General features: G+C 44.2%; 1 protein-coding gene across 1 annotated transcript in view; it reads right to left on the bottom strand.

Annotated features, from left to right (window-relative positions):
- Positions 1 to 17,517, bottom strand: part of LOC119653036 (ATP-binding cassette sub-family C member Sur) — a 146,431-nt gene that overhangs the window by 75,824 nt on the left and 53,090 nt on the right. Inside the window, exons 5-7 of the mRNA XM_038057487.1 lie at positions 3,729 to 4,490; positions 2,959 to 3,096; positions 2,691 to 2,853 (exon numbers count right to left, since the gene is read on the bottom strand). Coding sequence (XP_037913415.1) covers positions 2,691 to 2,853; positions 2,959 to 3,096; positions 3,729 to 4,490 — 1,063 coding nt within the window. The remainder of the gene's footprint in view (positions 1 to 2,690; positions 2,854 to 2,958; positions 3,097 to 3,728; positions 4,491 to 17,517) is intronic.

The following is a 17,517-nucleotide window of genomic DNA, read 5'->3' as shown; positions in this document are numbered from 1 at the left end:
AACTTGTTCTCAATGCAAGAATACGAAGTCCAAAAGTAATAGCAGGTGATTTTAATGCATGGTTCATCGAGTTGGGCAACAAAAAGACTAACGCACGGGGGGTCCTTATTAGAAGCATGAGCCTGTCGGAAAGGAGGGGATTCAGGTTCAATTGTAGATCTGACTTTTTTCATTCCTGCGCTGGCACGCAATATGTCCTGGCAAGTAAGCAGGGACTTCACGTACAGGACCACCACACAATCACTTTTGAACTTTGGACGGAGCCACAGGGCTGGAGACCAACACGCTGAAATCCTGAATTCAAAAGAGCACCAGAATGGTTGGCAAAAACGATGGATAAACAAACATTCATGGAGGCATGGCTAGACCAGCCTGGCAAGGCAGGCACCTCCACGAATAGAGCTCTCCATGCCACCCAATGCCTCGCTAAAGCATGTGAAACATCAATACCTACGTGATGCTGATTTCTCACAACAAGACCCAATTACTGTTGCAATGGTAAGCTGGCCAGCCTTCGATCAACCTGAAATCGAACTAGAAGAGCAGCTGGGGGGGGGGCACGTTAAAGTCGCGCGCAAGGCATTCATGTCTCTTCGAAGACTCTTTTATGCTCCACATCTTAGCCGGAAGGTTAAGATTATTTGCTATCTTACTCTGGTTAGACCGGTGCTTACCTACGGGTGTGCTATCTGGTTTAATTTGAGTGCTAGCCAAATGGAGAAAATAAGGATCTTTGAAAGGAAATGTCTGCGTGCTTGCACGGGGCTTAATAGGACTGCTTCGTCAAACTATGAGCACTATGTAACTAATGAAGTGATGTATGCAGCTGCTGCTGTGCCAAGAATCGATACAGTTATCGTCAGATTGATTCGGAATCATATAGTGCGATCTGCTTCGCATGGTGAAAACCCTTGGGTTTCGCAGCCGTTCTACCCAAATGATGGGTATTTCGAGAAAACTCTCACGACAGGCTTCATTCCTCCCGAAGCGTTCGTGTATCTTGACAGGAATGGTCTAATTCTTGATTCTGCCGGTGATCCGGTTATGTATCATATACATAGGCGGGCCACGGACAAAAGGATAGAATACCCCCCGAATTTGGCTGGGGCTCCGGGATTCGACTGGAGATACTCCAGAGCGAAAGCAATTGACATTAAGCGGGATGAAAAAGAGAAATCTTGGTACTGGTGGCTGCGGGATGCCGGTTAGCGGTGGCCGTGCTCAGTCCTGCCATTTGTTTCTTGGTGGGGCTTTGTAAATATGTATACATTGAACGGGTGCTGATTTTGTCTCCAGTTGTAACTTATAAATACATACGTTATTATTCTTTGTTTTTTTTGTATGGATGTTATTTTAAAAAAAAAGAAAAAATGTGTAATATAAAATCTATAATTATGATAGTTTTAAGAACAATAATTTAAGTTAAAAGTGTCTTTTGAAGCGATTAAATAATTATTATTACCTTTTTATATTTCTTTATTTGCCACTAAGGCCAAGTGAATTCTGTCGGGTTTTTGACCATTTCCCGACAACTTATTGTAAAATTAGATTTTCATTTCTTACTGTTTCTCTTCTCTGTCTGTAAATCGTTATTCAAAAATTTTGAGAGCCCACAGTGGCCATTAGATTTAAGTTATTTTTGTTATTTTAAAAGATTGTTTTTTATTGTTCATTTTTCCAATCCATATACTATTGTTACCTATTTCTTAAAAATAAAAATGATTTTAAAAACGTAAAAAAAAACGTAAAAAATCAGCAAAAACCTCAAGCTCGCTATCCAACGGAGCAAGAAGGCATGTTTTAAGGAGCTCTCTTCGCAGACGAGCAGAAACCCGTGGCCTAGCGCCTATAAAATCCAGATCACGTGCCAAGGGTTATTTCCCCAGCAAAAGCCCCGGGTCTGGACGGCATACCAAATAAGACTTGAAGAGGTTTGCGCGGAGATGTTCGAAGCGTAAATGTCTGATGAAAGCGGCAGAAGTAGGTGTTGCTGTCTAGGGCTGGTAAGCATCCAGGGGAACAGTTCTGCTATAGACGCATATGTCTTCCAGACATTATAGGAAACATTTTGAAACGAGTAATTTACAATAAACTACCCCCGGTTATCGAGAGCTTTCAAATCAACCATTGAAGCCATCAAAATGGTTCCTGCGTTGGAAGGAAGGTGTTCTGCCAGCAAATACTGCATAGTGTTGCCTCAGGACGTAAGGAATGCATTTAATTCGGCCAATTGGAATACGGAAGTCAATAACGACGTTTTCTGTTTCCACCTACATCGGTACTATTGTCGATAGCTACTTACAACAGTGGACGCTCTGGTATGATTCCGATGAAGGAGTACGTTCTCTCCGCGGGTGTCCCACAGGAGTCCGCACTCGGACCCGACGGACGCCAACAACACAGCGCTGGTTGTGATCGCAAACCATCTCGAACATGCTGTGTTGTACTCGAGCGAAAGTTTTAGTCGATAAAAATCCCATACTCTGTCGTGCCTGGACCAGAGTCTTTTTTAAGATTTCCACCCCCTTAAAAAAAGTAAGAACAGACGGACAAACAGACATTTTATTGATTTTAATAAGGTTTTGGTTCACACAAAATCTTAAACAGGCAATCCCATCTCAAGGCTCTAACTAAAGGGCATGTATTCTAGAAAGGCTAAATTAAGGATCGAAAATATATTCCATACTCACTCATTAAAAACCAGTAAACGGAATCCCGATTCAAATGTCTTAACTCCTCATTACGAGTTTGTGTGATTTTCTCCTGGAACACTTTCTCCCACGCGTTCAATTTAATCAATTTTATACCCAAAAAGATATCGTTTGTTTTCTTAAGGCGCTGATCCGTACATTCCTGTAAAGGCAAAGCAAAAACCCATTAAATTATTACAGCAAGTGCCCTCTAGCACCACCTAAATATTACATAGAAGCATAAATTGCCAGGACGAGTGCTACTTACCGCCGTTCGCTCTGCATTGTTCGACATGGCCTTGCCGATAAGAAATTGCAATGGAATCATTGTCAGGATACATACGAGCGATCCAATAATGGCGCTCATCCCCAATTTAAGGTACAGCAAGTACATTAGGATGCCGACCTAAAAGAGACAAGAAAAATTTCTACGTACGACCGAAATAATGTTTATGCGAGCAATTAAAGTCCTAAATTGTCGGGGGTGCGATACGAAAACAAATGTTCGGAGAGAAATTTTCACGGCGAACGTAGGAGAAAGGTATTAAAATTAATGGATCGGCACACGAGGTAGAATTCCAGCTAATCAAATATTCGGAAAATACAAAGAAAATGAAATGAAATTAACCAGCCGAAGACCGAAAAACATTGAATTGATGCTGGAAAAAATCCAGGCAATTAGAGACCTCAACCGGAGCTACTGGCCCATCAAAAGAGCCATCAGATTTTAATGGCGTTCGTTTCGTACCCCATATCCTTTATACGACGGCACCGATTTGTCCGGGATTTTAATAAACGAAAGGACCGAAAATAAGTACCCACTTTGACTGGATCTCATCCTCACCTCCACCGCTGGAATGATACCTTTTTCTAACCAATTTATCGATTGGTTCCAGCGATAAGACACATAATAGCCGACATTTGTTGTCAATGGTTTTTGTATAAAAACAATGAAATGATTTATATAGTCAACAGCAAATGGCATGGATACGACCGAAGTATATTTTAGGATTAACGACTAGTCTCGGAGGGACTTACCTTCAACGGAATACTCCAAACATAGTGTGCTATCCAGAAAAATGTCATGACATTTAGAGCATCCTCCGACATTAAATTGGTAATAGCTCCCACATCCTTGGCACTCATGGCAAGTGTTAATGAGTCCGTTTCGGTCGATTCTCCACCATTTCGGCCCTTCCGTGCTCCTGGTCCTGGCGCTTCCGGTATTGACGCTGCTGGCCCGTCCGCCGGTTTATACAAGCAACTCGAGCTCAGCAATAATGTTTTTCGATAGACGAGTCCTTGCAGCGACGTCTTAATTCGTATCCCAATCATATTTACAATGTGTGTGGCGGCCTGCGATAGGGCCCCTTGTACGAGCGACGATAAAAGGACAAGCCAGGCAATTACCCAACCGTTTGACAGCAATTCACCCCATCCAGGATAGTAAATAATGGCGTCTTGTATTGTAGTAGCAATAGTGGCAACATCATTCGACGATGACGGCATGCTCGTTGTTGTATGAGTCGCCCCAGTTCCATATCCCCAGTGTCCTATTGACACGCTGCCATTACTAACGTGGCTGCCATTCGCCTTGTGTATATCCTTATGCAATTTATGCTCCGCATACCGTTCCTGATTCCGATACTGTTGTTGTGACTGAATGTACTCGACAATGTGGTAAATCGATAATGGTCCAACCAGGGCTGATAAATCACCGAGCAGTTTCAATAATCCTCCAAGGATGAACAGCTTCCAACTGCTTTTTAAGTAGCAGAACCAGAGTTGAGCGTACTTTGACTGCTGGGAAAAGAATTTGTGTATGTAAATTGGTGTAATAATGCGTGCGGCGAATGCAATCCTTGAGAAGGATATGTGTTAGAATAAATCTTATTAAATGGTTATGGAAATGGCAATGGTGGACGATGAAAAATTGCAATGTTGATCGTAAATTCGTAGCAATGTTGAGTTTTAAATTGATTCCAGTCACAGCTTATAAAGTTGGTAACAGATGGTTTATGAAACTTTCAGAAGAACGTATTTCTTTCAACAACAGGGATGTGCCGACTTATTTGTTAGTGGCACCGTAAGTATGAGAATCATACCATGAACATTAGCCGGAGGTTACGACATCTATAGTTTTCAGCCTGAGAAGAAAGGTGCACGAAAATTCCGTAGAGGTATTTGCAGGCAACTAATCAGATGTGTCCCACCTTTCCCTAGGCCCTGGACGAATCCACTGGACGTCCGATTAGTCTCGTTTCAATGTCTTTTTGTTGCTGGAGGTGGAAATCTTAGAAAGACACTGCCTCGCCAGGTTGCAGCAGTGTCGGTTTCCCCCAACTAACACCACCCCCACTTCTACATCTTCCTTCCCTACGAAATCGACGCAAATCATCACTTCGGGGAGAGGACTGCGCTTGAAGCGACCAAGCATTCAACTCTTCGCGTCCTGCTTGCGCGCTCCGCTTTTCCTAGCTCCGCCTAAATCACTTCTCCGATGATAGTCTGCGGGTTTATGCTTATTTTTTCCAGGCTCCTCTTCCCTGAGTAAAATCGTAACAGTAGAACATAATCATCATCATCGGCGCAACAACTGATATCCGGTCTAGGCCTGCCGTAATAAGGAACTCCAGACATCTCGGTTTTACGCCGAGGTCCACCAGTTCGATATCCCTAAAAACTGTCTGGCGTCCTGGCCTATGCTATCGCTCCATCTTAGGCAGGGTCTGCCTCGTCTTCTTTTTCTACCTTAGATATTGGCCTTATAGACTTTCCGGACTGGATCATCCTCATCCATACGGATTAAATGACCCGCCCACCGTAACCTATTGAGCCGGATTTTATCCACAACCTGACGGTCATGGTACCGCTCATAGATTTCGTCGTTATATAGGCTACGGAATCGTCCATCCTCATGTAGGGAGCCAACAATTATTAATATGCAACCAAATTCAGAACAGAAGGGAAAACCATCCAACCTGAATTGGTGCAAATATTTCCTATCACCACCATGCACAGTCGTGCCGTTCCTGAATCCATTCCTCAATAAGGGGAATCAGAGTATAAGTCCAACAACCCCTCTGCTTGTCATCTCACTGCTACTCCCAGCAACTCCCACCTTGTCGCCCTTCGGCATGCTGTATTCTTTTCGAGTAGATTCACTCTCCTTTTCTCGTACGTGCCTCCGCCTGAGATTGTACAGAAGGTGCTGCAAACCCTCAACGCTACCAAGGGGTATGTGTTGTTTACCCTACTCTCATTGCTCTCACGCACCAGTACTCTTTCCCAGACCGATGCCGGGTGCAATAATGTAGAGCAAACCACTCCGGCCACAAGCTGCTCACGATAAGCTGACATTTGGCACTTTTTCACAGGCATAGTACACGTGTCCCTTGAAATTGATCTTCGCGTCAATCACCACCCCCAGGGTTTGGCCACCAACACGAATACTAATCGCACTCCTTTTTCTACCGTTGGTAATCAGGACCGCTTCCTTCTTTTGATCCGCAAAGTCAAGCTGAACCATCTCCAGCCATGCTTTTATGGCGCTAATGGTTCCATTAGCGAACATTTCAACATCTTCAGGTTGCTTTGCGATGACAACCACGGAAAAATCAGCTATGAAACCAATTATCAAGGACTCGTTTGGAACGGGAATAACAAGGTACTCCTACCGTGACAGGTCTCGCATTCGAATCGTACCCAAGTGTCAAGTAAATTTCGAGACTAACTAAGAACACCCGTTTAAGCCAGCGAACCTTTTATCCACCTTCACTGAATTCTTGACGTGCAAAAGTAGCACAGCATTTTAAGACAACACCGTGCCCCAAGCCAACTCCAAAACCCCATCTACCGCGTCGATCGTTGGACTTGGGTAATAAAACTAGTGTTTGGCTCTTCCACCAAGCGGAAACTCCATCTACCATACAAGCCTTACATGCACTGACAAACCACTTGAGTCTGGTCTCAAAAGCGAGTGTAAGGAACCTATTGGGAACCAATCCAAAACGAAAGCTTTGTTGTCACCAATGATCCGTCAAATCTGCATTTCTCCGCAGGTTCCGCAGATATGGTGGAGGCGCCCATTGTTTTGTTATTTTGTTTTATGCTCCTCATTATACGGGGGAAGAGCGCACATCGAACAAAAGATACTGTCAGGACAGTTGTAGTGTTCTCCCCTCATATTCTTCATAACAATCGTTTACGCTGTATTTCAGGGATTTTAGTCTGTCTCCGTCCAAAGTTCCAAGGTTTTCCCCACGCTTGGTGCATATAGCCTGGTTAGGTATGCCTCGAAAGTTTGAATATACTTCTCGTTTTTCTCCAAATCTTCTTATTCGGAAGCATGTAGCCCCGCGATTTCTTCGTTCTACTAATATCTTTACCGTCTTTTAGCGAAGATTCATCGTCTCGGCATGGCAGCATAGCAATATCGTCATCTGTGCTATGTTTTTTGAAGCCGCACCACCAAGATTGCGGCCTCTCAATAGCATATCTATGACTGCATCTTCTTCTAACTTTTTCACGGACCAGCCCTGATTCCCAACTTACCGCCTGGCCTATTTTCGATCAAGAGAAAAATTGGCTGGTGGTCGCTATGAATATAGTGCCTGTGTGGTACTCACATATGTCAGATCGAGTATTGAGCCTAAGCCTGTTCCAAAAACATTAGATACATTTTCGGTATTCACAAGCAACAAGACTAACTCCGCGAAAACTACAAGCAAAATACGGCCCCTACCCTATTCCAAAGCCAACGCGTTAAAATTAGCTGCATTGATTTTGGAGTTTCGCCATTGGGAACCGGGACTAGCATAGCTAGCATTTCTTCGAATTGCGCCATAGCATAGCGGGCATAGCAACTATATAAGTAGATGGCATTTTCGCCATGAGGAATCCAGCTTCCGAAAATTCCATCACTTACTGAATGACTTGATTTCCACAGGCCCATATTGCCGCCTTTGCATATCCCCGCTATATAGACACGTTCAAGACATCAGAAACACAGCTTAAGGCACGCCTCATCTCGAACAACGACCCAGTACCGGAGGAACTCATTTCATGAGAAGCATTCCATTAAAGAAGACGAGTAGCATTGTCATCAGAATTGAACGCAAAATTTTAGTGGAAACTACATTTGGACCAGGAGATGTCCGCTTAACTTTCCCAAGATAAGCCTGGATTTCCTCCGAATCGGTCCGTATACGTCTTATGGTTCTTCAGGATCCTTGATAGGAATCCGTGGCTTTACGCAAATTGACACGAGAAAGAATACCAAACAGCGGAATCTTGCGGCTCTTGGTGAATGTTAATGAAGGAGTTACCATCAGAAAAGGCCCTTAAGAAAGCCCAGGACAGACCTAAGCCTTCTGTATCAGAACCTAGAAATCGAGAAGCAGCTGAAATCAGGTTGTAAGTAGGTAATTCTCCCAAGAAATCTAAATCCGAACGCAAGAAAGGGGAAATCTAAAAATACTGCCGAAAGTATTTCCAGAGCAAATACTCACTCGTGAGTAGCAGGAAATAATTGAGGACCTATTCCTTATGAAGAGGGAGGGAGCAAGGAGCTTACGTTTTCCACCAGCTCTTATACTAGTAGACTGCGCGACGGGGGTCACGGCGAACTGGCTTAGGACTATAGTCCCTAAACTGCCAGGATGAAAGGCAACGAAACTGTCGACAAGTGGTGGAAATGATATACCAGGGACACACGTGGTGACGGTCTACTTTCCCAAAGCCGCAGCAATTAAGACGGGGAAATTTCTACGCCTTCTCATCACTCAAAACATGCATCTCCATGCAAGGCTATGGTGAGCTTTTGGAAGTAGGGAGGAGGACAAAGACAAACTCCTCAGGATCGAGGTAGACGACCGATCCCTGGAGGCAATTAGATGTCATAACAACCTCATTAACTACAGATTTGGTATACCTGTACACGTCGATAGGGAAAAACAAAGAAAGGATACTTCGGAAGACACAGCGGATGGAATCTCGAGGGAAAACGGGAAAGATTGAAAAGGTAGAGCTGGACAATAAGAGAAGCTGGATAACCTAGAATTATACATTCTCGGGTTCAAGTCAGACAGCGAAACGAAAGAAAATGTCATGCCGGGAGAGGCTAATACTCTGACATTGGAGAGAGCTCCAAGAACTAACGGAGCTGATGGCTAGCACTTAAATAGTCCAGGTAAACTTCCACCACGCAAAAGCTGCATTTTCACAAATTGCAAGAGCAAGTTTCAATAATAACATTGAAATAGTGTTGGATCAACGACCCTGGATGTACCAGGGATAAGTTCACGGTCTGTAAGGAAGTATGCAGATAATCTGGGATTCCTGAAAAACCAAGAGTGTGTGTGTGTGGTGGGGAGAAGCTACAGCTTCTGAGCACTCAGGCCGTGTTGGCCCATTGTACTCGCGTCCCCCGTCTAACGGAATATTCCGGATTCGTTAACGTATCGTAGGATTTCCGTTAGTGGATGTGATGCTACCCGTCGTAATTGGAGAACATCGGCACCAAAGATTTGATGCCTGATGCGTCCATAGGCGGGGCATTCACATAGGAAATGCTCCGTGGATTCCGCTTCCTCATTACAGGAGGGACACGTATCATCTTCGGTAATTCCTATTCTGAACATATGCCCAGCTAGTGAATTATGGCCTGTCAGAATGCCCACAATACACCTGCAAGTCCTCCTGCTTTTCGACAGGATAAACTTTGCGGTACGTATGTTGGGTTCTGGCAGGAAAAGTTTGGTGTGTCGAGCAGCATTAAGGCTCTGCCACCTGTCATTATGGGAAACTTGTTCTCAGTTTTTGAAAACAGATTTAGCCAATGCTACTGATACCCCAATTGCTGGCTCCGGTCCCGGCATAGGGGAGATTGACCCCTCTTTCGCTAAAGCGTCCGAGATTTCATTTCCTTCTATGCCACAGTGACCAGGTACCCAGAGTAGTTCCACCGTATTGAATCTAGACATAGAATTCAAACGGTTTCTGCATTCCTGAACGATTTTCGAGGTGATCAAAGGACTGCTCAATGCCCTCAGTGCAGCTTGACTGTCACTGCAGATTGCGATGCGCCTGCCCTTCAACCGCTCGTCAATCACCCAGTTTGCCACCCTTAGGATCGCATAAACTTCGGCTTGAAAAACCGTTGCAAATTGTCCCAAAGGAAAAGCCCACTTCTCGTTTTTATTCGAGAGGTAGACTCCGGCTCCAGAACCCTCTTCTGTTTTTGAGCCATCAATGTAGAAGACTTCCGTATATCCCTCCACGCATTCCTCTGGGTCTTCCCAGTCCTCTCTACGCTTCAGGGTAACTACATATCTTCTACCAAACAGATGTATGGGGACACGAGAATCGGAAGGCATTGTAAAAACTGGATTCAGTCCTCCCAGTAACTCTTCCAATGCTCTGTGCCCCCCACATCCGTTGTTTTCCCATAGATCTAATCGAATTAGCCTATGAGCTGCTCTCATTGCAGTGCTTTGAATAAATATATCCAGGGGCTGCAAATTGAGTAGTGCATTCAGAGCTGCGCCGGATGTCGTGCTCATGGCACCAGTGATACCCAGACAAACAGTTCTTTGCAGTGCAGCTAGTTTACGGTAAAAACCTTTTTGTCTCACTTTAACCCACCACACTACGGATGCATATACGAACATCGGCCTAATGATGGCAACGTATATCCACATTACCACATGAGGTCTGAGTCCCCATGTCGAGGCAAAGGTCCGTCTGCACAGCCCATAAGCTGTGAGAGCTCGTTTCATCTTTACCTCTACATGTTTGTTCCAAAGAAGTTTTTTATCTAGAGTAACCCCCAGGTATTTCACTTCTTCGGAGAGTTGAAGGGTAGTACCCCTCATCTCAGGGAGGCAAAGTCCATCCAGTTTTCTCCTTTTTGTGAATAAAACCATTGTGGTTTTATTAGGATTAACTGACAAACCATGTCTAAGGCACCAGCTGTCTATCAAATCAACGGCACGCTGTATATTCCTACACACCGTTCCAAGATCCCGATCAACAGCAAGTACAGCCACGTCATCAGCATAAGCTTGAGCGTGTATTGGCAAATTTTGCAGTTCACATAGCAGTGAGTCGATCAGCATACTCCACAGAAGCGGCGAAAGCACACCTCCTTGGGGGCAGCCCTTCGTTGCCTCCGTAGTCAGGTAGCGATCGACCCCTACCTCAGCGCACAGCAATCTTTGCGTTAGCATAGCATGGATCCACTTAATTAAAGCATCATCAACACCATGCGCTCTGGCGGCATCACAAAGTTTTTGAAAAGGCGCACAGTCAAAAGCCCCTTCAATGTCCACAAACACCCCCATCGCGTACTCACCATTCAAAGTTGCATCCTCTATCTTTGTGACCAAAGAATGAAGAGCAGACTCACAGGACTTTCCACGTTGGTAAGCATGTTGGTTTTCACTAAGTGGGTGTGACCTAAGTGCCTTTCCACGAATGTGACGCTCCACCAGTCTCTCCAAACCTTTCAGCAAGAATGAAGTCAAGCTGATCTGTCTGAAGTTCTTTGGATTAGAATAGTCATCTTTCCCAGGTTTCGGTATGAAAACTACTTTAACCTGTTGCCAAGAAGAAGGCACGTAGCCCAGAGCAAGACATCCTCGAAAAATATTTGTTAGAGGTCGCTCTAAATGCTCCATACCTTCCTTTAGCATTGCCGGATAGATGCCATCCATGCCAGGTGCTTTGAAATGTTCAAAGGACAGTATCGCAGCTCTCACCTTTTCAAGGGTAACAACCGCTTTCGCAGTGTTCCAGTTCCTCTTGCAACACTTGCGTGTTGAAGGGGTTGCAAGAACCGTCAACTCTCCCCCTACCACTTCTCTCACCCGTTTCCCCGGGTGGTGTACTTCCAGGAGGGTCTGTACTGAGTCCAGTCTGGAGTTCGTGAAAGTACCGTCGGGTTTTCTAAGAGAATCCAACTTGGCCGACTCATCCCTTTTGAGGACTCTGCACAGCCTTGAAGTCTCCCTTTCGCCTTCCAGTTCCTCACAGTACGCTCTAAAGGAGTCTCGTTTCGAGCACCTCACGAGCCTCTTATATTCACGTTGTGAGTTCCTGAAATTTAACCAGTCTTCGTTCTTGTTACTTTTGCAAGCACGATTTAGAAGTCGCCTGGTTGATTCCCTGAGTTTTTGCAGTTCTCGGTTCCACCAAGGAACTGTTTTACCGCTTTGGCCTCGGGAAATAGGACAAGCCTCTTCATAACACTCTAAAAGTGTGTAGTTCAGAGTTTTCAATTCATCTTCCAGCACCAAAGGAGTCCTTAGTCGCCTAGGGAACTGTACTTTATTGCCAAGAAGTTCATTGAACTTTGCCCAATCCGTTTTCCTAGGGTTCCGTCTTTGTACTGCAGACTGTTCGCCCGCAATAGTCAGATTGAATTCTAGATATCGGTGATCTGACAGTGAGACCTCGTCTAGCACTCGCCAGTGTGTAATCAACTCTAACAAACAAAAAAAACCAAGAACTTGCATCATTCTCAAAAGGAACTTATACTATATATGTCTTTGAAAGTCTCTAACTGCTGCTGACTGTCCAAGTCTCACGGGAAGCCGGGGAAAGAACTCGACAGGCAGGCGTGGCATCACGATATTTTCCCGAAATTACCGGAAATAAGGAAATAAGTTCTCCGAATTGAAGGCGCTATCACTTCTTCTCGGCTGCGATTCCAAAGTCCACCACGAGGTCTGGAGAAGCTGGGACACGAGGTCTTGAAGAAGTTGAATACCTTCTAGAATTTATTCTTCATCCTGTAATGTAGGGCATAGTACCAAAAAAGGGACATAAAACATAATTTTAGGAAGCACTCTGTTAATCGGATTAGTCAAGAATTGGAAGGTATCGGATTGGCCTTCTATGTCGGATCACAGAATAATCAGATTCGACATAGATAGTGATTGGCAAGTACATAGACAAATTTGTGCAGACGACTGCGATTTCGGGAAGAGACAACTCATAAGACGCTTTTTCTGCGTCTGCTCTGGGAACAGCGTGACCGAAGCGATTAGCGAATGCAGTTCGCTCCCATTTATTAATTCGGAAACACATCATAGGTGCGAACTATATTCAGGGGTCCGGTCCACCATCAAGTGGATAGGGGACTCAGGCACCCTCAATTTCAAACAGAAACATAGTTAGAAAAATAAGGAATCTCACTAGAACAGACTGGAGCTGACAACCTGAATGAGAATACGGCCCATCCACAGGTAAGCGGTGTCGAAATAGAATATCCTGAGTTCCACGCCACATTGGGCTAAAAAGAAATGAGACACTGGACGAGCTGGCCAAGATGTGAGCAGCGACCAGGAATCGGAATTCAATTCATGGCTAGGACATTGAAAAAGGAAGAGAAACCGTTGAGGGAACTGTACTGGGCAAACCGGAAATGGAACAGTCCAGCGTGTCCACGAGGAGATACGAAACCGAAGTCCTCGAAAGATGGTTAAAACCTCACCAAAAACAGCCTGCGGATCACAGTAAAAATACTCACTGATCGCTGAAAAGCTCAACTACCACATGGGGAAGCTCCGTGAGGAGAGTGATGAAATCTCCACACATAATCTAGGACAATGAGCAGCACTTCGAAAGTAGGTTGACGCACCTGAGAGAATACTTACTAGCAGATACTAGGTTGAAACACTTGGAGGTAGAGAACATAATAAAGTTCCTGTTGGTTATAGGCTCAAACAACATACTATACTTTATAGGTATAGGTATACTATAATTATAATATACTGTTTAGGACCCAGTACAACATCCCGTGACAATATTACAATTATTACAAGGTGTGACTACCGTAGCGAGAGTTGCATGATCACAGGTGAACGGTGAACGGTGAACTCTAAGTACCCAGTGACAAGTGGTGTTTCAACTAGTATTGTCTCAGCAAAAGGGTTTCTGCCGAGATCACCTTACTTTCCCCGATGAAACAGAGGCCATGGCAGCCAGCTATGACAAACTTCAAAACCTAGAACCTAAAACAAAACCAAAGCCAAAATTACATTTCGATCATGACGACTCAACCTTGAGCTCATCGATGGAGAATCTGAGTCTAGAACCAATCCAATTGATACCCAGTCCTTAACAAACGACCCGAAGCCATTGCTGTCAGAAGCTCCAGTGTATTCTCCCTGCTGAGACTAAAGTATAGCTCACAGGTTAAGTACCTGTAATCGTGCAGAAAACAACCTCCGATGATCGTTCGGGACACTTACAGCTGAGGGGAAATCAAGGCGGCAGCGGTATTCAGACGATCATAACTCTTGGACCAAAAAGGCTGCAAAAAGGGCTCGGCCAGCAACGCGTAAGTCTGCGTTTGCAGCCAAGACTATCGAGACCGATGAATAGGTCTTGTATGATGACGCCAATCCAAACAATTTATCAAGAAACTTCTCCTAATTAAACTTCTCCTAAATATCCAGGGACAATATATCCTGCAGATTGTTCTAGGGCTGTAGAACTTCCATAGGTAAGACCTATGGCAGATTGGATGTATACATCCACAATGAAATCCATTTTAGTCATAGAAGACGGATCGAGCGCAGGGGTGTTTTCCGGAAACTCGATTAATGAACTGGCCCGACCTCTCGTAAAAATCGCGCCGTATTCCAGGCGGAGATATATCCCGTTTCATTGGCGACAGAAAAATGTTTGCTACAAAAATGGCGGGGTCGCACCATTCCAATCTGTTCTGACTGTGAGACAGCGTTATCAGCAGTAAACAGCAACGCTATATGAAGCCAGTCGATGTGGAGTTGCCACCAGCTGCTGGTGGAAGTTGGCCAATAGAATGAAAAATGCCTGATGTGAGTGCCAGGTCTCCCAAAGATCGCTGGTAATAAGGAAGCCATCAGATTGGCTTGCCAAGGGTAAGAATGCACAATGGTAGACCAGAGCCAGCGTCCAGCGTCCGGCCATCCACTGCCAATTCTACTTTGGAGGCCGCTAGAGCTCAGACGAAGATACCTCGGTAAAGTTTTCTTCAATGAGGAATCCACGCACTATACTCCACAGATAGAGGAGAATGTTCTCAGATTCGTAAAAGCCTGCAAACGCTGTAGGCGGGAGACCATTGGATAAGCGATCCCCGGATATAGTATAATGGGCCTAACAAAAGGCCTGAGTATTTGGAGCTGGGGCTTTCTCCACTAACTCCACTAACTAAAACTAGGAAGGAAGCTTTACGAGAACTTCTACGGGCGATTTTACACCGGGAACTTAAGAGCTTATATACCTTGCGCGGTGACAAGGAAGTCCAGTAAAGAAAATCCTCTGGGAAACTAGTGAAGAAGCGTGATTTTGACATTCGACTTCGGTTCTTTGTCCGCGTTTTCCGCGCCCCAATTGATCCGGTTCACCATCCAGGGGGTGGCAGACTCAACTATATGGAGGGAGAAAATATAAAAAGGAACCAAATTTTATATCATTTTGCATCGTAAACAATTTTCCCACTTGCACTAATACATTCAAACATCAACATAATTTCGATCAATTTACCCCCCATAAAAAAGTAGCGATATCCCCTAGACTATCGCACAGAATCTGCTTAATTTAACATAATTTACTTAGTCAACTTGGACAAGGATTAAAAGCGTATGCATATACCATAAATATTCCGCTTGACTCTACACTACCCAGCAATAGCCATAGTGTCTCGCCCCAACCCAGTACCGGTGAAAGTAATAAATAAATGTCATGTAGTGTAATAAATGCCAAATTTTACTATGTCGTCGTCCTATCAGTTGTAATAATTCACCATCATGAGTTCGCTAACAAAAGCATAAAGCGAATAAATGAATTTTCCCATAAAGATTAATATTCTGAGAGCAGTTTTTTAAGGGATGCTTTTTTTTGGCTAGGGTACGCCGAAGATAAAGTGATGCTGAATGGTGGAAAATTCTAATGAATTTTCTAAGGTAATTCAGAAAATGGCCAAGAGGGGTATTAAATGCTGATAAAAATTGGAAGCAAATTGGGAAGTAGTTAGTTAGGATTCTTGTCTTCGGCAAAAAGTGGGTGAAGAGACTGGAAAATGCTGGGCCATTTGCCAAATACCAAACATGTTCTAAAAGGTTTACAAGAAGTGAAATATATTAATAGCCGCCATATTTGAAATTCCAAATATGACATTTCCTGTCAGCTGACACCGGTGCAGATCACCATTTCATTATAAGAAAGTTCATGTGACCACACATTTGGAAATTGTGCAAATATTTTTTCAAACTTAAAAGAAAACTTTATGACTGCTCGAAAAGTTTTCAGTGCCCAGCGAAATATTAAACAAGTCGGAATACCGGAAGCTCGCGCTTCGGGTATAAAGGTTTTATGTTCATCTTATGTAAGAAATTTCAACGCACATTTTTCTACCCCTATATAGCTACAAATCCAACATAATCCTTCATATTTTTCCAAACTACGAGACATACGTACATATTAGAGCCATAAATATTACGCTCACTCTAAACAAACAAACTGCCTATTTCCGAATACCGTACACATATATGCACGTGTATAAACTGATCGTACCCATATTTCCCATTTACTTCTTATATCTATTTGAATTAGGCACTACCCGCAAAATTCATTAGCACGCATATATTATATACCTTCATACACACATGTCTGGTTGACAATTAACCAAAAAAACTAAAACAAAATATTTCTTTGCGACCCAATTCATAAGAACTCATTTGGTTGTCGTATTGAAATGTGGAAATATACTATTATTAACTTTATTTGTGCAGATATCGGAACCGGATATATTTTGAGGCCTAGATTTCGTAGAGATGCATCACTGTGATTTTTTTCAGATTTTCCGGTTGGATAGGTTCTGAGAACCAGACCTGTTACACTTTTCGGGGGTCATATTTTGAGCCCTCATTCCCCTATGTTTCACCCAGTATCAAATATGGAACCAGTTTCAAAAAGTACTAATTGAGACCTTTCATTTGATACCCCACATGGCTACATTCTGTGAAAAAAAAATTTGCACCCTCCATTCACATGTATGGGGAGCCCCCCCTTAAACTTAACATAAAGTGGTGTCAGTTGCTGCATGTAAAGGGAACAGCAGATCACATACTCCTACCAATTTTCGTAACAATCGGTCCAGCCGTTTCCGAATAAATCGGCTGTGACAGACAGACAGACAGACAGACAGACGGACAGACAGACGATTCTAATAAGGTTTTGTTTCACACAAAACCTTTAAAAACGACGAAACAACAGACAAGGAGGAAGAGCTGAGTGCGTTTGGGCGGAGCACAAAATGCGTCGTTCACCGCAGCGATCAGTGAAAGAGGCAACGAGGGCTGACATACCCGATGAGACACCGGGGCGCCCAAATAAAGAGGAAGCCTCATCAAGTGGCGCGACTGACCGTGCAGTGCCCCTGCTCTGGAAGTAAGCTCAGTGAGAAACGCTAGTCCTGAGCAGATGGATTTGGACACAAATCGAGTGGAAGTGCATTCGACCGTCCTCGCTAGAGCCGAAGAGGAAAGGCTCATCAGAAAGTGCGCAGCAGTGGTGAAACGTATGCGGTTGGCAACGTTCCTTCAGAGGAACGTTAGCAAAGGCGCCAAAAACGGGCTGATGGAACTGGAGGAACTATTGGACCGCATTTCCTCTTATAGACAAAAGTGGAGAGCAGCGGAAGACGATTGTAGAGCAGAAACAGTCGCACACCCCGCTGAGAATGGTGCTTGCGTCAAACGGACCGCAGATAGCCCTCTACAAAGTGAACTGGGGAAAAAGCGGAAAGAGGACGACTTGCCTGAAGGACTCTTTA

This window comes from Hermetia illucens, chromosome 3 (assembly GCF_905115235.1).
Source record: "Hermetia illucens chromosome 3, iHerIll2.2.curated.20191125, whole genome shotgun sequence".
Lineage (NCBI taxonomy): Eukaryota > Metazoa > Arthropoda > Insecta > Diptera > Stratiomyidae > Hermetia > Hermetia illucens.
The sequence above is the reverse complement of the archived record's forward strand: the minus strand, read 5'-3'. Positions and strand labels throughout refer to the sequence as shown.